This window comes from Pestalotiopsis fici (genome assembly GCF_000516985.1).
Source record: "Pestalotiopsis fici W106-1 unplaced genomic scaffold PFICI_Scf_2, whole genome shotgun sequence".
NCBI lineage: Eukaryota > Fungi > Ascomycota > Sordariomycetes > Amphisphaeriales > Sporocadaceae > Pestalotiopsis > Pestalotiopsis fici.
The window spans coordinates 799992-825004 of NW_006917092.1; the positions used below are offsets into that span (position 1 = coordinate 799992).

General features: G+C 49.2%; 8 protein-coding genes across 8 annotated transcripts; 5 read left to right on the forward strand and 3 right to left on the reverse strand.

Moving 5' to 3' along the window:
- PFICI_02421 (uncharacterized protein) lies at nucleotides 1-1177 on the reverse strand (the record flags this gene model as incomplete). The annotated part of the gene is made up of 6 exons (XM_007831002.1): nucleotides 1-19; nucleotides 76-288; nucleotides 344-444; nucleotides 512-716; nucleotides 782-846; nucleotides 983-1177. The coding sequence occupies 6 exons, from the start codon at nucleotides 1175-1177 to the stop codon at nucleotides 1-3; spliced, it is 798 nt and encodes a 265-aa protein (XP_007829193.1).
- Nucleotides 1178-3518: 2341 nt separating this feature from the next.
- Nucleotides 3519-4156, forward strand: PFICI_02422 (uncharacterized protein; the record flags this gene model as incomplete). The annotated part of the gene is made up of 2 exons (XM_007831003.1): nucleotides 3519-4077; nucleotides 4143-4156. The coding sequence occupies 2 exons, from the start codon at nucleotides 3519-3521 to the stop codon at nucleotides 4154-4156; spliced, it is 573 nt and encodes a 190-aa protein (XP_007829194.1).
- A 1325-nt stretch (nucleotides 4157-5481) lies between these two features.
- Nucleotides 5482-7153, forward strand: PFICI_02423 (uncharacterized protein; the record flags this gene model as incomplete). The annotated part of the gene is made up of 4 exons (XM_007831004.1): nucleotides 5482-5971; nucleotides 6028-6666; nucleotides 6714-6859; nucleotides 6914-7153. 4 exons carry the CDS (start codon nucleotides 5482-5484, stop codon nucleotides 7151-7153), a joined length of 1515 nt encoding a protein of 504 aa, XP_007829195.1.
- Nucleotides 7154-7392: 239 nt separating this feature from the next.
- Nucleotides 7393-8625, forward strand: PFICI_02424 (uncharacterized protein; the record flags this gene model as incomplete). The annotated part of the gene is made up of 2 exons (XM_007831005.1): nucleotides 7393-7554; nucleotides 7612-8625. 2 exons carry the CDS (start codon nucleotides 7393-7395, stop codon nucleotides 8623-8625), a joined length of 1176 nt encoding a protein of 391 aa, XP_007829196.1.
- Nucleotides 8626-9221: 596 nt separating this feature from the next.
- PFICI_02425 (uncharacterized protein) lies at nucleotides 9222-10694 on the reverse strand (the record flags this gene model as incomplete). Its single annotated transcript, XM_007831006.1, has 1 exon — nucleotides 9222-10694. One exon carries the CDS (start codon nucleotides 10692-10694, stop codon nucleotides 9222-9224), a length of 1473 nt encoding a protein of 490 aa, XP_007829197.1.
- Nucleotides 10695-14421: 3727 nt separating this feature from the next.
- On the forward strand, nucleotides 14422-15920 carry PFICI_02426 (uncharacterized protein; the record flags this gene model as incomplete). Its single annotated transcript, XM_007831007.1, has 5 exons — nucleotides 14422-14612; nucleotides 14666-14804; nucleotides 14859-15142; nucleotides 15203-15332; nucleotides 15393-15920. 5 exons carry the CDS (start codon nucleotides 14422-14424, stop codon nucleotides 15918-15920), a joined length of 1272 nt encoding a protein of 423 aa, XP_007829198.1.
- Nucleotides 15921-16140: 220 nt separating this feature from the next.
- On the reverse strand, nucleotides 16141-21269 carry PFICI_02427 (uncharacterized protein; the record flags this gene model as incomplete). Its single annotated transcript, XM_007831008.1, has 12 exons — nucleotides 16141-16388; nucleotides 16463-16660; nucleotides 16720-16871; nucleotides 16931-18158; nucleotides 18222-18488; nucleotides 19160-19451; nucleotides 19541-20519; nucleotides 20651-20738; nucleotides 20794-20865; nucleotides 20929-21015; nucleotides 21087-21153; nucleotides 21219-21269. The coding sequence occupies 12 exons, from the start codon at nucleotides 21267-21269 to the stop codon at nucleotides 16141-16143; spliced, it is 3729 nt and encodes a 1242-aa protein (XP_007829199.1).
- Nucleotides 21270-21699: 430 nt separating this feature from the next.
- Nucleotides 21700-24930, forward strand: PFICI_02428 (uncharacterized protein; the record flags this gene model as incomplete). Its single annotated transcript, XM_007831009.1, has 5 exons — nucleotides 21700-23831; nucleotides 23886-23989; nucleotides 24051-24127; nucleotides 24190-24393; nucleotides 24448-24930. The coding sequence occupies 5 exons, from the start codon at nucleotides 21700-21702 to the stop codon at nucleotides 24928-24930; spliced, it is 3000 nt and encodes a 999-aa protein (XP_007829200.1).
- Nucleotides 24931-25013: the final 83 nt, after the last annotated feature.

A 25013-nucleotide genomic window follows, 5' to 3' on the forward strand; every position in this document is an offset into this window, starting at 1 on the left:
TTACCGGATTTTATAGGCGCTGAGGAATACGTTAGCAAGATTTCGAGAAGGACGGGATTGCATTGTGAGCCATACTCATATATGAGTTCAGATCCTCGCCACAGGCATGTGCCCACCCAGATCTCAAAATTGACCTTGTCTGCATACCGCGGATCATTTGTCCTCATATTGATTACCATGCGGTGCCGATATTGCCTTGGGTCGATTGCGAGTGCCTGCTCCTCATGCTCCAGGGCATTCATAACAGCTTCGGATCCAGTGCGAACGCCGCGAGCTTTGCATTCGATGCTGCAAATTATCAGAAATGTTCCATCATGACTTTTGCCCGCCTCTTTGCACTTACATGGCGGGTGGCTCATCGTTTGTCTTTAACTTGAATTTTGCCTCAACTTGCGTGCCATAAGAATTCCCAAAACTCATGTCCACGCTATCCTGGCCACCATCCTAAATGAGAGTTATCACATTAGCTCCGGTTTCGAGATCCGATCCTCGTGAATATGGGAAGACTTACCACAACACTTCCAGTACCAACATTTCCAGACCAAACACCTTCAGTAAAGGTCGTCAACTTCTTGAACCCATCGCCAACTGCTAATGTTGCTACATTAGAGCTCAACACAACCTTCATGCGAAAGTCGGCTTCCAATCGCGGTGGCGGAAGCGATAATCCTGGATGCAGTTGGCTCATAATTTCTGCAGACTCTTTGGAAAGCGGCCTATTTACGCTTGGTCTACCTCAGCATGGAACACATGAAAAAGCTTTGGAGGGCAATGCACCTACCGTTCATCGGTCTGTTTTGCTTCTTGCACCTGGCGTTGTTCCCATTTCTTCTCGACGGCCGCCCACTATAGATTTCCATAGATTAGCGTCTCTTTGCAACTCTACTCGCGATTGACTTGAAATAATGTCTCTCAACATTACAGGTTGTGCATATATCAGTATTACCGGAACGGCAATACCTGGCCTTTGAAAATTACGTACACCGCTATGCCTTCGCTCGGGTTCTCTAACGCGACCTTGGTAAAAAGAACCGAGAAGATTGGCATCCCAGCCCGAGTCGTCCTCGGGCAATGTCGCCGGAACCAATGGCGGCAGTTGCCCCTTCACCGTCTCCCGCGGCCACAGCGAGCCAGGCATAACGTGCTCCGGAGAATCCGCGGCGGCGCTGGGTGGCATGCTCATTCGGACGACAATGCCGACGACAGGATGCTGAAGAGGCTCTTGAGAAGATGAATTGCTTTGATCCTTTTTCAACAAATCTCGTCTCTACAATTTTCTTAAAAACAGAGAATTTGGCATTACCTAACATATGGCAGAATTATTTCTTGTCCTTGGACTCCTAAACGGGCGCCGGCTTATAGATCCAACCGGTGCGGGTCAAATGGTGTGGTCCGTTACGGTCTTACATGTGGCCAGTCGGCGCAACATTGGACCGCGCCTGTGCTTATTTCTTTTTGGCCGTCTGCGTTCCTGATCAGCGAGGAACAAAGAATGCTACCGATTCATTCATTAAAGGCATTAAATGTAAAGGATTAAGCATTAAACCACAGGGTTAAAAGTTTAAAATAATTATAAGATTTTCTCCGCGAATCCACACTTTATTTTGCGATCGCAATGCCGCACGGGGGGGAACAGCATGTCGTGCGTCAAGTCTTGTTCGGAGATGAGGATCAAGCCGGGTATGCCCCTCGTCGAACCCACAGGCCCCGAATGTGTGTCCCGGAGATTTCATCGACAAGGAGTCTCCCTGGCCGAGCCCCGGGATTGGCTAAGCCTGAGGAATACCCTTTCCGCGCAACAAACAGTGGACTTGATCGTCAGACCGGTTCGGATTCAAGTCACACATGCCACAGGCAGGACAAGCATAAGTTCTCCATGCCGGGAGAGATCGTGGTTCATTATCACGGACTCCCCTCCGGTCCTCTGTTATTGGGTCAAAATCCTATCTTTCACTGCTTCCCCGGATGCCAACTCTGGCTCGCAAAGGGATTTTTGTGGATCAATCTGGCCTCCCCCCGGTCATAGAGATAGAACTCAATGTCAAAACGCTCACACGCCTTTTGGTCACGTTCCCCCGCGAAACATTATGTTGGACCTGGCCATCCCTGGACGTTACATTTTGACCTTGAAATCTTTCAGATAAGATTTCGTTATGTCGCTGTGCCAAGAATCCAGGCACGTTTGATGACCCGACCAAAACGAGTCACGTGTAGCAGCAAGGCCATTTATGCTTCCGACTCCAGGACTTAAATGATAGGAGATTGAGTATATGTTCTCAGTTTATAAATCTTGTTGTGCGACAAACTTTACCTGAGAAGTTATCTTCAAAATAATTGCAAATAGTCATTAGGCTTTCGTCATACAAGATATGTTGGAGGTTGTTGAACATCACGTCATTCATGAGCAATTTAGATTAGACTGCCTGATAACGTGCCATGTTTACACCAACATGAAATGCCGGCGCAGCCCCTTTACCACAAAAAGGCTAATAGAGCACACCTCATGTCAGAGCTTATGTCAGGATAGGAGCAGGAGGAGAAGCTACTTCTTGTGCAAGTTTATCTGCTCCTTGACAGACTGTCGGGTCAAGCTAGGCACGACCAGCGATTGGACATGCATTCTACTCCACGTGCACACGCATACTCACGCATACTCTTGGCTGAATACAGGTGACTCAGCCTGGCACTTCAACATCTGCCGATAGTCACAAACCATCTGTGACGAGACAGACGTGAGCGACTTGGGAACAATACATATCTTGCGACTTGTGCGCATGTGCGAGCAGAAATCGTGACAATCGCACAATTCTGGATGACAGAAGAAAACAAATGGACGCCCGTCGCCGACTGGTAGTACCTCACACTAACACTAGGAACTAAATTCATGATGCAAGTTGAGTCTTGCTTCGATCCGAACCCAAATGCACCGTCACTATAAAACCTAAATCGGTCGCAAAACCATCAAATAGAATCTTGAGCGGCGCCATTTTCAAACGTGACGGTCCCAGCGATTGCAATTTCCACTCACGTCAAGACCCTGCATATGCCATACCAAAACCACGTCTTTCAGTTCGTTATCAGGGTCTTTTTGCCCAGAAAAGGGTTCAACGTTGCCCGGCTTTCGTCATAGACCAGCTGTGATTCGCTGTCCTGTTTCAGCTATGCACCCTGATTTGGTGTGGGGCTACGTCATTGCTATCGATCTGCTTTCCCCCCACGGGGAGCCAACAACGATAAACCACCATGAACGACGAAAAACAGGTTTGAGTGACGAATTGTCTCATTACGACTCCAGGGGTGTACAGTAACTTAGGAGAGGATTTCGCAGGTCAAATAGAGCCAAGGGTCCATCGAAGAACTCATGTTTTGTGCCGAACTTCCATCTCTTATAGTACAGAAAAACTTGATATCTTGGTATCCTTGAACCTCTCGCGTCAGACACCTTTGCCGGTATCCGACCAAAACATATTCTATATTCCCATTACTCAGAGCCAAGAAATCCCACCCTACCTACAACCATGCCTCTCTTCAGCCGCAAGGAAGAAGTTGTCGAGCCGGAACCCGTCGTGCACGAGGAGCCCAAGCGAAGCCACGGCTTGTTCGGCAGCCGGCGCGAGCGGTCTCCCTCACCCACATCGACGGTCGCGACCTCGACGACGAGTAACTCGCACCACACATCAGGTACGAAGTCCTCTTACCACACCACGCGCACGCACCATAATGGGGCGGGCAGCGTTGGCGGCGGCGGCGGCGGCGGCGGCATCTTTCGCAGGTCGACTGACGCGAGCTCCGTGGCTTCCACGACTACAGGCCGGAGATCCCTACTGTCCCGTTCCTTTGGACACGGCAATAATGTCGAAATGGACCCGTCCATTGTCGCGGCGCGCGAGCATGTCCTCAATGCCGAGACGGCCGAGCGCGAAGCCGATCGCGCCCTCGAGGCCGCCCGCCTCCGTGTCCGTGAGGCCCGCAACGAGGTCAAGCGCCTTGAACTCGAGGCTGCTGAGGAGGCCAAGCGCGCCAAGATTAAGCAATACCACGCCCGCGAGGTCTCGAAGCGCGGAAAGCAACTTGGACGTATGTTGAACCTAGTCTCCTCCAATGTGAAATCGAAAGTATATGTATGACTAACCCGTAAACAGGTCACGACTTGTAAATACTACACAGCATGGTATGCTGGAAACCTATATGAGCATATTAAGATGACGAACAGAAACGACTTATGATTGATCTAAATGATCCTGGGGAGCTGTATTTTATATATCACTAGCGAAGCATGATTTTGGTCATTTTTGGCGCAAGGAAGTGTATAAAAAAGGTTTATAAATAACAAGATCCTTCCAACGCACACCCGGTCCGCAAATTTTAGCGGCCATGAACGCTATGAACGGCTCCACTAGTTCTCGCACTTGCCCTAAGATGAACGCCCCTAGCGGTCGTGATAAACCCTGAATATTTGCATTTACTTGCCAAGAGCATTTCCAAGGTCTGCGAACATGATGGAGGGAAGATATTTATAGCGTTGTTTGTGTGTTTTCGAGTTTCTATTTCATTGGATTCTGAGTGTGATGGATAGACCTGATTGAAGTAGAGCAGGTTTCGTTGACTGAAGTACTGCAAGTGTCAGCGACTGCTCCGCTACAGTTGGCACCCTGTACAGAGGGTTGTGGACATGGCTCTGGAGATGGTGCAGGCGATCTTCGGGAGCGATCTGCTTCGACAGGTTTAGCATTGGGATCTTGATTCTCTTTAGTTCGCTCCATTACTATTCTTCTCAGAGCTGATGAGGACAGGAATTGATTCACAGGAGCGCAATGGACATGTTGCAGGTCTCGCTTAACGTTGCAGGTTCCTTGTCATTCACTGGCCGGTTGCGTTTTGGGTGTCGACATGAACAATGAACTTGAGTGAATGGCAGCTGGAATAATTTACCTCTAAGCTACAATGTATCAATGCATCAATCTTCCATTGTCATTTCACATCAAAAGAACAATTATTATCATTACTTCTAGAATGGAGCTGATGTTGAGGCTGCACACAGCAAGTCCTCGATGGAAGAGGTAGAGATGAGTGGGGAAGGCAGTGGACGGACTATAACGTCATCAAACTAACAATCGGCCGTGGGAGCATTGATACTTTGAACAGTCCGTATGTGGCATAATGTCCGATTCATTTATTGGAATATCTGTGCCGTGGTATATTCGAGTCATTATTCACCAAGTAGAACCAAAGTTTTCATGGTCAATCAATACCCGCGTCTGTGGCTAACCGGGTGTCTGCGGTTGCGTGCTCCGATGGTCACACGGGTGCTCCACCGCCCAACCCCTCTCAGCTGATAAGAGAGTCAGTCAGTCACCTGCAGAATATGAAGAAGGAGTTGACCTTTACAAACACGGATTCTGTAGATTTCATCCAATATCGATGTAGTAGCAGTGGAAGAGGCTTTTTAAACATCAAGAGTTTTGCAATATCCAACGTGAGATGGCGGATCATCGGGGCGAAGCGGCGTCGTCGGGGAGTATACACACAGGCGGCGGCATCTCGGCTTCTACACCCCTCCTCGGGGCCGACGCCTCCCCTCCGGCATTGGACCACTTTGCGCCCGGCGACCCCGACAACCCGCGCAACTGGTCACCGTGGCGCAAATGGCTCATTGTCGCCGCCATCACCCCCATCGACTTGTCCGTGTCCTGGGGCGCGTCGGGATTCTCGCCCGCCACCGCCAGCTTCCGCGCCGAGTTTGGTCTGTCGGAGACGGTCGCCACGCTCGGTCTGAGCCTCTACATTGCCGGTCTTGCCCTGGGACCAATGTCGCTGGCGCCACTGAGTGAGTTCTTTGGAAGGAGCGTCATCTATGTGGGATCCTATGCCGTGTTTCTGGTTCTTTTGGCTGCCACGGCGCTGGTGCAGCATGTGGCTGGATTCATGGTGCTGCGCTTTTTCAGTGGCCTCTTTGCTGCTGTGACGATTGGTATGTTTTGCTTTTATTCGAATGATTCAATCGAGTTTCGTTGACATTCGAGACAGCCAATTTTGGTGGCTCTATTGCAGACATGTGGACTCATCACGAGACCGGCATCGCCATGTCCATCTATCTCTGGGCCGCTACATGCGGAAGTCCCTCCGGGTTTTTTGCCATGTCATTTGTAGCCGAGTATCGAGGCTGGCGTGAGGTGTTTTGGGCTCTGCTGGGTGTCTGCGGGACATTTTGGCTGATCATGGCACTGACCCTTCGCGAGACGCGGCATACCACCATTCTCCGTAATCGCGTCAAGGCCGCGAGAAAGCGCAATGGTGCCAATGCAGACGATTCCAAGCCAGATGGCCTACACCGCAGATCCGCGCACGAGTTGTTCAACGTCGCCTTGACGAGGCCCTTTCGGTTCTTGCTGACAGAGGCCATCATCATCTTTGCAGCCCTCTACAATGGCTATCTCTATGGCCTGAGCTTTTTGTTCAATGGCGCATTCAGAATGGTCTTCGGCGAGGGTCACGGGTTCAGCACTCTAGAGGTTGGATGCGCATTCTTGGGAATTGCGTTTGGCATATCCGTCGGTCCATTCACAAATTTGTGGCAGGAGAGGTACTACCAGAAGCGCCTCGCATCTTCAAGCAGTGCGGCCGTTCCAGAGGCTCGGTTACAGTTGGCCATGGTAGCCGCTGTTGGTGAGTAGTCCGAATCCTGTGTGGTATCGTTGTCTGACACACAACAGTTTTTCCCATATCGTTATTTTGGTTCGCTTGGACAACTGATGCGAGCATCGCGCCCATTGTGCCAATTGTGGCTTCGGCATTCTGGGGATGGTCCTTTTACACACTTATTTTGATGACTTTCCAGTATACTGAAGACGCATATAGGGTAAGCCATGTCATAACTGCTGCCCCACTACACTATCTCATGTTCAATCTTTAGGTCTACTCAGCTTCAGCTTTGGCTGGTATTGGCTTGGTTCGCAACATTGCCGGCGCTGCATTTCCCCTCTTTGGCCGAGAGTTATTCTCTAAACTAGGGTATCAGTGGGGAGGAAGTTTACTGGCTTTTCTGAGTATTGCTTTAATACCAATCCCCTTCGTCTTGGCTCGTTACGGGCCTGTCATTAGACGGAAAAGTCCGTGGGCGAGCCAACATATGGACGATGGGGTCGATGACTAGGACCGCTCAAGCTACAAAGAGCGCCAAGCAAAGGCGATGGAAAAGGCTCATCTATGCGCTCAATGGAACAATGGGGGAACCAAAACTAGACAAAAAGGGCATTTTGGCCTGTTTCAGAATTTCAGGCTTTGTTCAGATCGTGCAGGGTCCAATGAAGAGAGAAAATGGTCTGGCACCAATTTAATTTTCAAAATCCATGTTTCTCATATCATTATTTTCGACTGCCCTCAGTCCCAACCATGGAGCTTCCACCAATACCGGGACCCAAGTTGGGCCCTTTTCAGTCACCGAATGGCAATGCTGGCCGGCTGGAAATCGAATTTCTCAACGAGCTTGGCACGGGCGCCCATTCGATAGTCTGGAAAGTAAAGATTGATGGTACGCTATTTGCGTTGAAGCTGGTAAGACTGACAGTCTTAGGTTGAGACTTGGTGATGGGCTTGCACTGACTACCCCAGTTCAAACGGGGGAAGTACTACAATCATTTGGACTGGTACGAACGACCCCACGATGAAGACATGGAAAAGCTTAATCTTGATCACGACAAACTCAATTTCCAATGCCTCCCGTTCTTCAGCGAATGCCGCGCCTATGGTCGATTAAAAGAAACCAAGAACGAACACCTGGCGGCCAAGTGCTACGGATATCTTGTACTCGATAGATCCTATTCAAAACGAATACGGAACGCTGGCATAACGAAAAGGGATCTTATAGAATGGCAGTTCTGGGCGCAGTGGGAGGATGACCACGATGAACATCTTCCACTGCCCGACGATAAGGATGAAAAATCTCTTCGCGATTGGTTCAACAACGTTATGGAGAGCGACGAACCTCCATTACCGACTCCATATCCGGTCAAGGCAATAGTGAAGGAACTTGTGGAGAAAAAGACCACATTTCTCCCTGAGCACGTTTCACGTATGATGCGGGATCTGCAACAGCTTCATCGACTGGGGATAATACATGGTGACATCAAGGAAGATGCTTACGTCAACGGTCTCATAGTCGACTTCAGCTCCGCTAGGACTGTACCTCATTTTCTACTCGACAAGAAGACAGTGTTCCGGAGCATTGAATGGGTGAAAAGTTACACTAGATCCGACTATTCCTGCTTCGATGAACAGCTGGAAGAATATGATATGATACCCGGTAGGCCAAAAATCTGCACCCGTATGCTCCAGGGCAAAGTGCGGTACAATCTTCGAGATAGGCCAGACAGCGAAGAAATGAAGCTTCGATGCATAAAGTTCTATGCTGATCGATATCGGTGGAAGCCTGCACGTGGGGACATTATGGGCCTGCGTCAAATCCAAGACTGGTCTGCAGCATGGATTCGAGGCCTCGTTGATGAGGGTGAATGGGAGGACAGCGAGGAAGAACCCGAAGAGGATGACTGGTATGGCGGAAGAGAATGGATGACTAGGACAGAGCTGCTATACAAGCCATCTTTTTGGCGACAGTTTGATGGTTAGTGAACACTATTGCGGGAGTAGCCAAATTGTCGAACGCATTCATAAGCACTATTAGCCCTCTGACTTTTGCTCAAAATTTCATTTTTGGCAGAACATGTCTTGATTCGTTTCTTAAGAACTAAATGCCCCGCGGCTGCACTCAGGATGCCATCGACGGGCGACGCGTATTTCTCCCGGCCTCCCGGTGGTAATTGATTCTCCAAGATGAAGTTGAAGCATTTGGGAAACTAAATCTCGGAATTCTCGTTTGCCCGCTTGTATAACATAGACAGCCACGTAGAATCGTTGATGAAGGGAGCCATGTAGCCGGAGCCATTTTCTGCTACACCCTCAGCCGTCAACTTTTTCGAAAGAAAGTGGGATTCATAGTTCACGGAGTCCATAGTAAAGACTATTTGCAAAGCAATAAAAGTTTCCTGTGATCTAAGTTAGTGACATACACAACAATAATATCTGAGGTAAATGGCAGAATAAATTAATACCGTCCAGTTTTAGTTTGATTGGCAAATAATTAACAACAAGTTCTCAGTCTATCTAGGCTATATACATTTTCATTCGTTGCAATGTCATAAGGAGATGCTAGTCACATCCTCTAGCTACACCTCTCGCTCCAAGAGCTTGAGATGGAGGTGTTCTTTCAACTCGGAATAAGGCCGCTCAGCGCCTGACATCTTATTTCGGTACCTTGTGTTTCCATCTACGGCGTGGGTATCTTTCGAATCGTTGAAATCGGCAATGCGGTACCAGATTATAAGATCTTCGTTGAGATAGGTTTCACCCACTGAGTAGGTATGGCGGGCACGGCTGTTATGAGCGGCAATAGTCGCACAATAAAGTGCCAACTCCGGCGTAAGTGTGTCTGGGGCGTATGTCTCTTGCCAGACCACCCGCACAACTTTGACACCTGTTCTAGGTTTTCCGTCACCTCTGTCTCGACCGCCAATCAGTCTCGTATTACAAATGAGAAGCTCTTCCTCCGAGTGTAGACAACCAAGTGGCACGTTAGCCCACAAACAGTATGTGCTGGTCTGATCTATAGGTCGCAGCATGTTCCTGCCATCTTTCTCGCTGCATTTCTCCGATGAGCTGGCATTCTTGCATTGAAGTTTAGCCGCCGAACTTTCCGGTTTATTCGGAGTCTTCTTCAATTGTTCAAGTTTGTCCTTCGACTTCTGAAATGTCCAGTTTACACTTCTTTTACTTTCCCCCACCAATAGAACTTCAAGTGAGTCTAGCAACTTGGCCTTGAATTTCTCATGTGTATATTGCGCCTTCGCCTTTCCTCGCGCAGCTTTGTGGTTCTGGGTTATTCTTGAAGACTCGGAATTTATAAACGACCACAATTCAGGTGGAGGACGGACAACTACCCAGTCTGGCGTTACAGTGATATCCTTTCCAACGTATTTGTGATACGATTCCGTAATATATGATTTTTTGAGAACAAACTCTTGGTAATGTAACATAGTCTCTGGAGTCTCTAGATTAGACGGAGGGTAATAGGTTGAATCGTTGACAGTCGCTTTCGCGGCGGGTGTTACGGTCTCTAATGTGTATTCCCTGAATATGGTCGTAAGAGAAGCCTCATTGATAGTAAACAATGAAGACTCTGACAAACTTTGAGGACCCATGGAGTCAGGCGCCTCCATGAGCAGATACGGCCCAAAGGCGAGCATTACATTTTCAAAAGTGAATTCTTCCCAGACTTCAATCTCTTCGGTTATTGCGAAGTTCGGGTTGTCCGTATTTCTACCATTTTTTAGCTCTGACGAGTCCGGCTGGCGGCGTCCTGATGTGAGAACATCTAAAATGGTCGGCTGGTAGGACGTTTTGTTTTGTTCAGTGGCCGTTGAATCAGGGATGGAGTAGAAGTTTTGCTCAAGAAGTTTCGCCTTGTTGTTAACCACGATGTGTGGACAGTGATCGCAGATGGTTTGTTGGTCTTTTGTTTTGCTTTGTTCAGAGGCCCTTGAATCGGGGGTATGATAGAAGTTTTGCACAATTTTTGTCGCCTCATTGTTAACCACAGTGCGTGGACAGTGGTCATGGACAAATCCAGGTGATTGTGACATATTGCAGCAATAGAATGCAATGGCAAAGTATAATAATGGGATATAGTGATAGAATATCGTATTCGAATATAAAGATAAAATGGAAGATTGTTTCAACTCTGGTAGATCAAATAAACCAACAGAATACTCGGCCAATACCCCCAAATTTATACCTCTCAAGATTCATCCTTGATCTTTTAATGTCTGAAAGAACACATATTATTGTCTTTATTCTCTTTCACATAATAATACAACACAGCCAATATATATCTTAAACCTTAGGTCTAGACCATGTCAGAGTCGGATCAAAGGGTCATCCGACAGTAAACAGGTACCTGGAAAGTTTCTGGATCACCGAATGATGCGGCAAATACATCATGTTTCTCACTAATCCACACTTTTTTGACACGATAAAGCAACTCAGTAGGAGACCTTGTCCGGCTAGCAAGTATAAAGAGACAAACCTCGTCAACCGTCGATTTTCAGATGCGCCACAAGCAACTAATCCATGTGGTTATTCATCTTCAGTCTCACAAGGCTCCTGATTGTGCTTAGTAAAAGGGCCTTTGCTCCCATCTGCGCGCTCGGTAGCATTTCACTAAATGAAACCATCGGCAACATCATCTTCAGTAGATCCATTATATCCTTACCAACCTTTGCATTAACACTAGTACGTGGCACCAAATGAAGCATATCTCATAATCTGTTATGACAACATACCACTGAGCCATATTGCAAATATAGGTTCTCCACACTAAGCTCAGGATGTTTTAGAGTGATATATCGCGCAACACCTGTACAGTCCGAATCTGTGGTGACGAATGGATGGAGACTACGGAATATAGCCGACTCTCCAAATAAGGCTTGAGATTGCTGATTTGGTCAATCCTGTCGCTACTCCGTTCGACGCCTATTAATCTGTTATAGTGTTTCTCACTGTGCCCAGGCCCTGCGCATTTAGGGAGAGCTGTAATTCGAGAACTTAATGCCAAGTGATGATGTCCTTATTTGTGTAGTCGATAAAAGCAATTATCTTCCGGCCGTTTAGTCAATAATAAAGCCTCTACACTTTTAATTGTGCTATCACCACTCAAGAATTCTCGTCTTGTATGGGCGCAAGTGACCGGCAAGGATCCAAAGTTAGTAGCATGTTCTGAACAGAATTGCCCAGTCACTATTGAAGCAGAATAACTTTTCACTCGCCCATCGCATTTGATGGTCACTGGGTTTGTTGTTTCCACTCCCTTTACATTTGTCTGAACTTATGTCAAACTGGTATGAACCTCTGAATCTTGCTCGAGAACGACTTCTGAGGGAGCGAATGGTGCTTCGAACTTTTTCTCAATTGCGTCTTTTGAAATAGGAGGCCAGCCTCCTTCATTTGGGGCTTCATGCTCCACTATAGACTATATATATATATATATACCTTCCACTACTCCCAGAGATACGTACAGATACTCAACCAAATAGTCAATGCCTTCACCTCCCATGTCTTCACTCCTCTAAACAGCGCCGTTTAGTATTTGAGCTGAAATCTGTGCCGCGTTTTCGCTTTGCTCTGAAAACGAGGGTAGGACTGCTATTTTGAGCGGGATCTGGGCCAGAGTCTTTTCCAACAGTATCATCCTCTGTTTTCGTTGAAACGACAGACCGTACTTCAGAGGGTGATGAGGGGTTCATATTCGTCGTCTTGTTGATCTTTTCTCTTCGATACTCAGATCCCGACGCATGAAGATGAAATCCTTCAATGTAATAGTGCAAATGAAGTTTACTGTTGACAGTGATGGATGATGGTTGTGGCATGATAGGCTCCTGCGACATATGAATCTTAAAAGAATCATCATCAGGGAGAGCTTGTATCGTTAACTTGCAGAGGTAGTGATTATGAATGATATTGTTGGTAGTGATAGATTGTTGTGGCATACTCAACTCCTGTGGCGTATCAGATTGTTCCCGTTGTGGTTGTTGTTCTCGTTGTTGAAGATAATTCATGATAGTTGGTTGCAACTTCTTGCAGTAGAAGAGGTTATGAATTATATTATTCAAGGTAAGAGAGGGTTGTGGCTTCGTCGACTGCTGAGGCGTACCAGTCTGTTGACGACCATCAGCAATCATAACTGGCTGCGATACATCGCAGTGGCAGTCATAATGATTAACATGATGCGTATACAAGTGACAATTGAAAACCCTAGATTGTTTTTCAATATCAGGGTGATCGCACATGGTGATGAAATATGGCGATAAGAAGGTAATAGACTGCTCGTGTTTGAACTCTGCTAAATTGGATTCATTGGAGGAATGTTCTTCTCGGAGCCCAAGCTTTATACCTCTCAAGGTCCATCAACGGTAGTTTAATCACTTAAAGAACAATTCAAAAAGTCTTTGTCTTTCTTATGATGTGCGCAATTAATCCCAGCTTCATTTCGTCACAGAGAAAAGACCACAAAGCATATTGCATCACTCTGTACGAACAAAGATGCTTTGTCCGTGGCTCGATCCATGACGTTGGTTGGCCTTTATTCAACTTGAATTGCCTCATCAAAACATCAGGGTGCCTTTACAGTCACACCTGCATGAAGATTTCTCTAGTACATCGATACAGCACTCGATACGGCTGATTCGAATCAAGTGATGCTCTCTGACTCACGCTCTTGGTACTGAAAAGACTTCTGCAGTAGGTGTAGCGAGGTCTCGCCAATCCACGGGATGGAGTGTTTTTGTAACGCTGAACCAAAATACAGCATTCCATTTTGAACATTATTGATCGCGACATCGGGTCCAGAACCTCGTCGGGGTTGACGTGGTTTCTTAGAGTAGAACGGTTATGTTGTGGAGACGGCTGAAAATGGACAGGATCTTCTCTTCAGCTGCCTACAGGGGTGAGCTCGCAAGACCCACGTTGACAGCGACTGACATGTGGTGCCGAGCAAATGTATGCCCACTTCAAAGTTCACAGCTTCTCTTGTGCACGCATATAGGAGTATCAATTGAGAAGAAAAAAAAGATCTCATTTCCTTCATTAAATTACAAGATCAGAGTCAGCACGCCACCGGCACTGAAGAGTACGTAAGACTGGCGTTTGTGGCTGCCGCTCAAGGCGTGCTGTACCCTCGGGACCTAAATAAACTAGTTCTATACTATGATTTATCGGTCGATTCTCTCTCTTTTAATCGTTAGTCGCCGCTGGACCCAGACTGCCGGCATTTGGGAGTCCGGGGCTAGACAAGAAAACGCATGCAGCTTTGCTAGGATCCTCCACATCTCACCGCATTCTTCTCCAATGCCACGGGTGGGCTTAAAAATAAATCGCCCTTGGCAATTAGATCTAGATCTCCATGATTCTTTTCTGTACCGAAGACCCTAGACTCATGATCTCGCTGTTCAGACACTGAACTAGAGCTGAATGCGGCATAGCCTCTTTAATCAGCTTCCTTCCTCTGCTCAACTTGTTTAGATAGTCGCGAATGGAACAAGCTGAAGTGTGGAGAGAAGCTGACTGAAAATGCTCTATATTGAAATTGTTCCATGGATTCGAGATGAGCGCGCTGTCTCCATCAAAATATTCTCCGCACATCTGGATCAAGGTGGATTTGGTCTGTGGAGAAGACGATGCCTTCTTCAACAACATTATATAAAGGCGTATTTGCCGCCCGTCGAGTATCAATGAAGTTTTGCAAGCAGCCTTGGAAATTGCCTCCAGACCCGCCTCTTTGACTCTTTTTGCCTCTTGACCATCAAAGCCGAAAAGATGCGCTCTCCAGCTTCCCTTGCCCTTTTGCTTCCGCTGGCAGTTTCTGCTGCGCCAACAAGCAGCAATGCTAATGCCGTTCTGCAAGAGCTGTTCTGCAAGGTCAATGTTGTCGTCGTTTCTGCTCTCAAGAAGGACGCCGCAGCAACCTCGTACTGCTCGAGCTACCTGTCGATACCGACGTTGACCTAGTAAGGCTACTGCCTATATATTATCTCCGAACGGCTTACTAAATGGTATATAGCACGGCAACGGCTACTTCGACCCCTGCCAGCGTCTACACCACGGTGCCAACCACCGTTACTGCCGATGCCGTCACTGATACTCTCACGACTACGTCTACCGTGACTACTGATGTCACCACCACTGAGACATCTACTGAGGTAAGCAATTTGATTATTGAAGATGAACATGGTTTCTAAATGTTGGCCATATAGATTGTCACCGAGACCACCACTCAGACTACCTCGACAGCCACCTTGACTTGTCTCAACAGTGCCTACACTGCTTCTACGCCCGTCGGTACTATTCTAGAGAAGCGTAGTGCTGCCGCTACAAAGCCGACTTGCATCCCCACGACTTGGGCCTCTGCCGTAGTGTCCACTGCCTGCTCGTGCTTGTCTATCCCCACCCCTTCCACCACGACTACCGTCACCCAGACTCTGGTGCCCGGAACCATTACCGTCACTTCCACTGACACCTTGACGCCCACTGTCACTGCGTGAGTTTTGACGAATCTCGTTGTAATTATTATTCTGTGTACTGAACTTTGATGATATAGCACCGAGACTGCCACATCCACTGCTACAAACACACAGACCGAGACTGTCACCACCACCTCGACTACCACCCTGACTGCCTATGCCGAGGCTACGACCATTGCCAGCAACGGTATTGCTTACCGCAAATACGTAAGTACCCCTATGCCAGCCTTTCTCCACATGAGCAACTTCCTGACTTACACAATCTAGACTCACTCCTACAATGCCGACTCCAGCAGCAGCGGCTACACCTCGTCTGCCTTCAAGTCCCTGACCCCTGACTGGTCCGGTGTCCTGCAGTCCCTGACCTTTAACACCCCCAACTGGTCCGGCGGCTCGCAGTACCTGACCCTGTCGGACCACTCGGCCTTTTTGGCGACTCAGGCTGCGCTCCTGCTGCAGGGCTTCTTCATTGCCAAGCAGACGGGCACATACACCTTTTCCAGCTCCAAGGACTACATTGACAACTGGGGCTACCTGTGGACCGGCGACGTGGCCTACAGCACCTGGAGCGACTCCAACACCAACTTCCAGGCCAGCCGCACCGGCGCCGGCTACTATGGCGGCTCCTACAGCGTCACCCTTAATGCCGGCGACGCTATCCCCCTCGCCTGGCTCTGGGCCAACGGTGGCGGTGTCTCCCAGAGCTACTTTAAGCTCACTTCGCCCGATGGCACCAGCACCACAGATACCTCGGGCTTCTTTGTCCAGGCTTGCAGCTCCAGCGTTTTTGCATAAACGGGTCCTGCATATATGGACATGACAAAGTATAGGGCTAGTTGACGAATGTCCTGGCTCAGTAATACATATAATTAATGATAATGGTTTTCACCAAAGCATACAAGAATGCATTTGTTTACTCGTGATCGTGTGCTTGAAATGTGGTTGTATCCAAGTATTTGGGCATATATGAAGACGAAATTCCGACTCGTGCAAAGAAAATGGCGACACAATAAAATCATGTCGCAGGCGATGCACACTTTTGCCGCATGATGTCAGCAGCTTGACTGAAGAACGAATTGATTCGAAAGGTCACGGGCTTGAGAAACAGCACAGTGCGGCTACTTGACGTAGCCTCGAGTCGTAGTAATGAGCTCTGGAAACCTTCCAGGAGTTGATAGGCTTTGCGCACGTCGGCTGGTTTTCTGGCGAGCAGAAAGAGATATATGAGGAAATTGCCGCATAGTATCAATTGAGACCGAGCGTCTATAAGTTGGTAGTTCATCAGTCATGCTCAATTGTAGGGATGGTCGTCCATGGATGAAGAAGATAATACTCACGTCGCGGGATAAATCCATGAAGACAAGTAATGTCCAGATCGGCAAAGAAGTTCACGAAGTCCTCAAATTCCGCAAGAGCAATTGCGAACCACTGCTGGAGACTTGAACTGTCATCTGCTCTGGCTTTGGCAGTTGCTGGATGCATGAGAGCACGCCATAACAGGACCTCTGTGGCATAATACGAGATATGTAATGGATCTAATGTGTTGTGAATATCATGTCAATGGTCTGGAAGTTTGAGATGACAGGTAACTCACTATTATCATTCGGTCTGGAATTCTTACCCGCTTCGGTCCCCAGGCAGCGAGGTAGGAGGTCATGCCAATCTTGAAGTTGCAGCCGCACTGCCTGGAGACGTAGCTCTTTGGATTTGATATTGGTGCTTAACTCTCGAGTTGGCTGAATCTGGCTTTGATTTCTATCTTTAGCGCTAGGCTGGTGCATGGAAACCTCGACACGGATACTTACAAGGCGCAAGTTAGGAGCTCATGTAACGACTGCGAGATGCGTATCGCCTCCAGATACCGTACAGCAACAGCAGATTGGAACCGTGCATTTTCGGGCTCCACGAAATGCATGAGGTCTTCTGGAACATCCTCATCAATGCGTAAATGATCCATCTGAAGTGGCGCGGTATCAAACGAGCTGGCGTGTACATGAAGAGGGTTCCCATGGCACACCGAGGACCACGCATCCGTGGCAAAGACAGCCCACCAAAGTTTCTTGCGCAGAGCCTTTTCCCATGCTGGAATATTCCACGCCTCGGGGTCGCGATGCAGCCCAATCATTTGCGCGCATGCCGTCGCCTGCGACGTCGAGGTCCATGTGCTGGGCGTCTCGACGCTGTCTACGTCGGGAGGTTGAATGTGTAAAAGGAGAAGACAAGCTTGCAGCTTGGCCAGATTCGGCGCCTCGAGCTCCCGTCTTAGAGATTCATAGGCGAGGGCGACTAGTTCGTGCTGTTGGAAAGCCAGTGGGGTACTCACACCAGGGCGATCGTTCCAGAAGACGCATGCGAGGGCGTAAACGGCACCTCTGAGCGAAGCTGGGAGAGCTGTTGTCCGTGCAGTCGTGTATTGCCTTAGGAATCGAGTTTTGGAGAGAATCGGGTACACTGGGTGGACGTGATGAAAGTACAGACGAACAAGATCTGGGCCAAAAGGGTCAACCAGAGCTTCTATCCTGTCGGATGCATTCTGCATAGACTGGTTCGTGTAGATGGGGAACTCATTTTCCAGAAGGAGGAAATGTATTGGGGCGTGGTCATGGGAGTATGCGCCACGATAGACTTGGATTATGTTGGCGTCCACCTCGTCTTGGTCATTAATGATTGCTGATCTAAAGGTGTCCAGAAGAAAGCCATCCTGCTCTGAAGCTGGACCCATGTAGTGCGCCGTCTTTCCATCATTACCTTCAAGTGTCAATAATTGTCGTGCACGAGGCGTTGTCGAACTTGAAGGAGCAGATGGCACAATGGGACTGGGCAAGACAGATGTGCCATCATCCTGCGTTGTGCTCGTCGAATCGGTCGGAGGTGAGACTGCACTGTCGTTGGAGTGGACGCAATCTTCATATTGCTCTGCCAATCTAGCTGAGACCTCTGTTGATCTCGTAGACCCCTGGCGGCCGGGTCTACGGCGTGGCGTATTAGCCAGAGAAGCCTCACAAGACAGACCTCTCTGTTTGCAAAAGTCGCCTGCGAGGGAATGTAAGTCGAAAACAATTCCAAAACCTAAAAACGATTGTGTATACAACTTACAAGGGGGCCCAGAGGGAATCACGCAAGCTGTTTTCCGTTGTCTACACCTGTCGCAAGGGCGCCGTTTCCTACTTCTCCACTGTCTTGATCCAAAGGTGCTTTCAACGGTAAACTTGCCGGGCCGTGACTCCAGTTCGTGATCTAGCTGCTGAGGATCCATTCGATCACTTGCACGGTTACTCTGAAGGCCTGGCCATAAACAGGGAGTCGTCGGGTAAGTTGACGAGGCAGTAGGCCATATTGAAGGGCAATGTATGGTCGGCTTATCTTTGCCTCCACTTCCTCTGATGCCGATAGTTGGCCGATCTGGACTGGGCTGTCGGAGTAGGCCGGAGCTAGCGCAAGTGCGTTGAGAAAGTCGGTAGATTGCAACGGCGACATCAATGCCAACTGTCAGAATTCAGCTCTTATATCATAGAATTGTCGTATGCTAATTGATTCATGGAACTGTGTGATATATCGCGTGATTGATCTCTCACATGAATAATCCATGCATGCTGATGAGTCCAAATCTTCCTGCTTGAGAGACACATACACTGGTCCATTCATCGGGGGCCGCACAGGCAGACATAAACGAGCGTGATCAAACCAGTGCAACACATCAGTTCACGATGGCTGAGTAATACCCAGGAGTTTATGGTGCTGTTGATGCACTTCAATAAGTTTGCTCATGTGCATGTTGCAAAGAAGTGTAGACTCTGTACAATTGGATTCCACGTCTAGCCATTAAATCATTCCGACGACAGCAGTAGTAGCACACCCTAAAATGTGGCTCATTGGCGTGGATCGTGCGTATTCCGACACGAATACTCTCGCATATCTACACCCGCCATCAGAAATACACCCAAGATCATGTTTTTCCCAAGTTTATACGTCATCCATCTGTGTCCTTATCAAAGTCTGTCCCCGACTCGTTGGCACGTCCAACTTGGTCGAACCCTCGATTTCGTGAGATGCAGCATCTTGATTGTCGGAAACTCCGTCCAACGGCCTGTCCCAAGCCAGGTGATGTTGACGCATGATTTCCTTGGCACTTTCCGGACCCTTGACAAACGCATCCACGGCGGGATCAGGAAATATCCAGTGCAGCAGTGCGAAACACCCAGCGCTCGAAAGAAAGCCGTAAAGATAGTTGATGTAGTATAGCTCAATAGCTCCATCGGGGACGCTGATTGATGTATTGATGGAAGCAATGAACCCGGGGAGACATGGGGTTACGCCGACGACCCACTGTTTGGATCGACTATTAGTAGCGGTTCGAGGATTCAAGATTCGGTATCGCGAGGAAAAGAAAGCAAGAAAAAAAGGTGGAAACTCACTGCCACGGGTGCACGCCAATTGATGCCTGCCTTGAACCAGTAGATCCCGTCAGAGTCACCACGGTACATGTCATCCGTCCGTAGCTTTTGCTTGTAAACGATCAGGTAGCTAGCAGCCATCATGCCAGTCATTGGTGCCAGGAAGACTCCATAGCCAGAAAGGACCGAGAGGAACGTTGTCGCCGTATTCACAAGCCGCCATGGGTTGACGACCGGGCTCAAGATTGCCGTGATATATGCGCCTCTGCGAATATTGATAAACTTGGGAAATAGTGCCGAAAGGTCGATGCCGCCGGCCAGCGCATTGCCGGCAATGTTGCTGGCCATTTGGGCAATAGTCAGGGCCAGACCGGCAAAGAAGACGGCCGCGCGTGTGCCCGCGCTGGGATCCTTTTGGAGCAAGCTGGCCAACAAGGTTGGGGGGTTCCAAACCGCCTCGCCGCCCAGGCGATTTTGCGTGGCAGCAGTGACCAAGATGCCCAAAACCGACGCAAAGATACTATAAAGCGGAAAGGCAAAGGCCTGGCCCCAAATAGCGTGCGCGGGTCGCTGTGCAAAACGAGCAAAGTCGTTTTGGTTGAGAATGCCCGCCGCAATCGACCCGATGGTAGTCATGACACCCCAAATCATGAGCCATGCAACGCTATAAGGTCCCTGGGTTTGAGGAAGCTCACTACCAGAACCTATAGTGGAGCCGAAACCTTCTGGGCCCATGGTCGCCAGTGCCCAAATGAGCAATATGACGAAGAACCCCATGGTGATGATGCTAGAAATGTTGAACCACTTTTGAATCCGGTGAGGACGAATCCATAGGAACGGAAGTATGACGACGGAGAAGATGACATAGGACACAAATTGCGCCGAGGTCATGCCTGTTTCTGCCGGAATGGTGTTTGGAATATGATCCTCGAGGTTCGGATCCCAGGAGAGCAGCATGCAGTAAATGCATTCGCCGCCAATCCAGGCCTGAAAGGCATACCTATTGAGACATGGTCAGCTCTGGACTGCGTGCGAGACTTGGTGCCATGGACATCTCTGAGAGTGGGTATACCAACCAAACTGGAGACACCTATTAGTATGCTATTCAAAAGTAAACATATCCAATGACACTCACTGAAAGAGAGAAAGACTCTGTTCCATATAACGAATTGAGATCCCCACACGCCCCAAACCGTCCTGCTGTATACCGAAAATCCAACTAGGTTGCCATTAGCGACATTTGGAATGGCGGAATTGGAGTATGCCAAACTCACTATTATAGTGGGCGCCGGCCAGCGAACTGACTAAGAGTGCGGCGGTTGCAATCAAATTTCCCACGACAATGGCTAATAAACATACATGTATTAATACCTACTATCGCCCGAATCGCATCAGTGCATCTCACTTACAAATTGTAGCTTGCCACCAGGTAAGGCCCAGGGGAATAAGGGCGCTGCCAGTGAGGTAGGTTGCAATACTGCAATTGATCAAAAGCCCTGGCCCACAACATCTAGTCAGCATAAGACCGCCCAGAAGCAAAGTCTTCTCTCCAGGAAAAGGTGCGTACAAAAATTGTTGAAGGCTAGAAAGTTCCACGTGTGGTGTTCCAAGTCGAGGGGCCGAATATCTTCGTTCTACAGGGCTCAACTGTCAGTAAAACGACATGTTTTCCACTTGCCGACCCGCATTCAGAACATACAATCCACCTGGACCCATGGTCCAATCGCATTCGACTCCAGAGTGTCGACATTGTGTTGGCAGAACCTTGCTTATGAGGAAGAAAATTGTGCAGATGACTGCATTGGATGTGGTTTTCATTTCTGCAACAAATGTCAGCTGCTGGGTGCGACGAACCCGGAGTATTTCAGATCACGGCAGTGGATGTTGAGAGACATTCCATTGGTTGTGTTATCTCGGGGTGCTATCAGCGCAGCAGGGGTTGCAGGTGGGGATGAGATTGTCGGCCAACTTTATCTACCGTCGGCCTATTTCCTATCCACAATGACTACGTCGAATAGAGTTGCAAATCTAATCCAGTATCTGATTGGTTATAATATCTAGATGGTGTTCAACTTGATCATGGTGAAGAAGAGAACTTGATATAAGACGAAGCGTGTTTCGCAGTCATATTCTAGACATGACCAACCGTAGGCACTGACGCCGCTTCCCCATCAGCCATCATGTCTCTTTACAGAATCGGTGTCGATGTCGGCGGCACTAATACTGATGCTGCCATCTTGGACATAACAGCAGCCCATACTCCGGAGAGGGGTGTGCTAGCCTCGCATAAAGCCGCCACGACCGAGGACATTACGAGTGGCATCGAGGCCGCCATCCGTGCGGTGCTGTCTCAGTCTCAAGTCGATCAGCGCCGCATCCTCAGTGTCACGATTGGCACCACGCACTTCATCAATGCTTTGGTTGAAGCAGACGCCCGGAGGCTCGACCGGGTTGCAGTAGTCCGACTTTGTGGCCCTTTTACCCGCCAGCTGCCCCCGTACTCCGACTTCCCGGTCGGCTTGCGCCGCATCTTGGATGGGGGCGCATACTACTTGGACGGTGGCTTTGAAGTGGACGGCCGCGAGATCTTGCCGCTCAACCCCGAGCAAATCAAGGCCGCCGCAAAGGACATTGTCAAGTCCGGCGTATTGTCTGTGGCACTGGTGGGCGTTTTCTCACCGCTTGATCACCAAGGCCTGCAAGAGGAGACGTGCCGAAAGATCATGCTAGAAGAAGCGCCAGAGCTGCGCATCGTGTGCTCGCGCGACATTGGCCCAACAGGGCTGCTTGAGAGGGAAAATGCCACCATATTGAACGCCTCAATCTTGCGGACGGGCTCTCGGGTCACCAATGGCTTTAAGCGCGCCATGGCACGCCTCAATCTTTCTTGCGCTCTATATCTATCACAAAACGATGGTACCCTCATCGACGCCGACTCGGCGGCCAAGTTCCCAATCAAGACCTTTGCCAGTGGACCCACCAACAGCATGACTGGCGCTGCCTTTCTGGCAGGTATGAACCAGCAGACACAGCCCAAGTCGGTAACTGCAGAATCTGGAGCGGGTAATGAAGTTTTACCTCAGATACTTGTCGTTGATATTGGAGGTACAACAACAGACGTCTGCGCCCTCTTGCCCAGCGGACTGCCCCGGCAAGCTCCTGGCTTCGTAGAGGTTGGCGGCGTCCGCACCGCTTTCTCCATGCCAGAGGTTGTCTCCATCGGTCTGGGTGGTGGCAGCAAGGTTGACCTGCGCGAAAAAGATGTCACTGTAGGTCCCGGGTCGGTCGGACACCGGATTCAGGAAGAGGCAAAAATATTTGGAGGTTCAACGGTGACAGCCACAGATATCATCGTCGCCATGGGCAAAGCTCAACTCGGCGACCCAAGCCTGGTTCAAGACATTGCGTCCAGTACGGTCGATGGCGCATATCAAAGCATCAAAAAGGGTTTAGAGAGCGTGATTGAGAAAATGCGCGTATCTTCAGCGCCAGTGCATATTCTCCTCGTGGGCGGTGGTTCCCTGCTCGTCACGGGCGACTTGGATGGGGTAGAAAAGTGCATCCGCCCAATCCACCAAGGCGCAGCCAATGCAGTAGGCGCTGCCATTGCCAAGGTTTCGGGAGAAGTCGACACGATCGAGCTTGTAGGTGGCAAGGACGAAAAGGCCATTGTGGACAAGGTGCGACAACAAGCCATTGACGAGGCCATGGCCAAGGGGGCGAGACGCGATGATGTCGAGGTTGTCGAGATCATCAAGACGCCACTTCAATATGTGACCAATGGTGCCATGCGAATTCAAGTCCGCGCAATTGGGTCCTTGGCCATTCCAGATACACTCCCGTCGCTTCTACCTACCTCGACTCTGGTCAATGGCGCAGAAAACGATGAAGAAGACTCGAGTCCAAAGATTAGTGTCCCAGATGCTCTGGAGCCCACCATCAAACCTTCTCTCAAGGTAGATCTTGCTACATACCGCCCAGATGTCCGCAATGGAATTTGGTATATATCCGAGGTTGACCTGGAAATGATCTCTACCGGTTGCGGCATCCTTGGTACCGGCGGCGGTGGGCCTACCCACCACGAGTTTTTGAAGAGCCTCAGTACTTTGCGCACGACTAGCGCAGGCAAGATGAGGGTTATATCTCCAAAATCACTCAAGGATACAGATATTGTCAGTTTCGGGTCGTGGTACGGCAGCCCGAGCGTGATCAATGAGCGTATCGCAGGAGGCGGCGAGATCATTGGTGGTATCAAAGCCGCCAACAAGATACTTGGCAACGAAAGTTTTGATGCACTCTTGTTGGATGAAATGTATGTTTACAATTTGCATTTTCGATGATGGATGAAGGCTGACAATCGTCACAGCGGCGGCGGTAATGGACTGAGCATTTTCCCTCCGGCCGTGCACTTTGACGTTCCCATTGTGGACGGTGATGCCATGGGAAGAGCCTATCCAACCATGTACCATGGTAAGTTGATTATCATCCCATGCCCTCCAAACAGACTGGAATATTAACGTTCATTTTTCAGCGACATTCAGTGTCTATGGACACAGCATGACTCCTTGCGTTCTCTCAGACGCCCGTGGTAACGTATCAGCAGTCATGGTAAGTATTCCCAAGTCTGATGTAGATTATCCGTGAAAGAGTTCCCAAACTGACTAGTCTAGCATGCGGACACACCCACACGGCTCGAAAGCATACTGCGCACTACGGCAATCGAGCTCGGCCTGGGCTGTGCTGTATGTGCGAATCCTCTTGCCGGCTCCGTCATCAAGGAATATGGAGTACCGAATACGCTGTCGCAAGCTTGGTTCCTAGGCAAAGCTGTACATCTTGCCCGAAGGCAAAAGGTGGACCATGTCGATGCTATCGTGAGTTGGAATTCCTTGGCAACTTTGAAATTCATGGCTAACAATCAAAATCAGTTTGCTGAGACCCCGGGAAAGCTACTTTACCGTGGAAAGATTGTGGACGTGCAGCGGTACATTGGAGGAGGCTACACGATGGGAGTCGTTGTTATAGCGCCCGCAGAGGACGAAGACGTGAAGCGTCACGGGAAAGTACAGCCAATGCGGGATCACCACATGAGGATTCCGTTCCAAAACGAGTACCTATACGCAGCACTGTCGCCAGACGGTTCCGAGGATGGCCAGGAGGTCGTTTGCACTGTGCCGGATCTGATATCGATCCTTGGCCAAGATGGTGAGGCTATCGGCTCCCAGGATCTACGCTATGGATTACGGGTAGACGTGATTGCGCTGCCTGCTCATCCGCTGTGGAAGAGCGAGGCCGGCTTAAAGGTCGGTGGTCCTGAAGGGTTTGGGCTTGATATGCCATTCGTCGGAGTTGATCAGAGCTTTTCCGAGGTGAGAAGTGTCATAGATGAGTACAATGTCAATCAGGTATGAGCGCGTTCATTGAGAAATAAATGAATAATTTTCAAGGACAAGACCGTCATTCCTTATCGTTTGCACTGAACAGCTTCTACTTG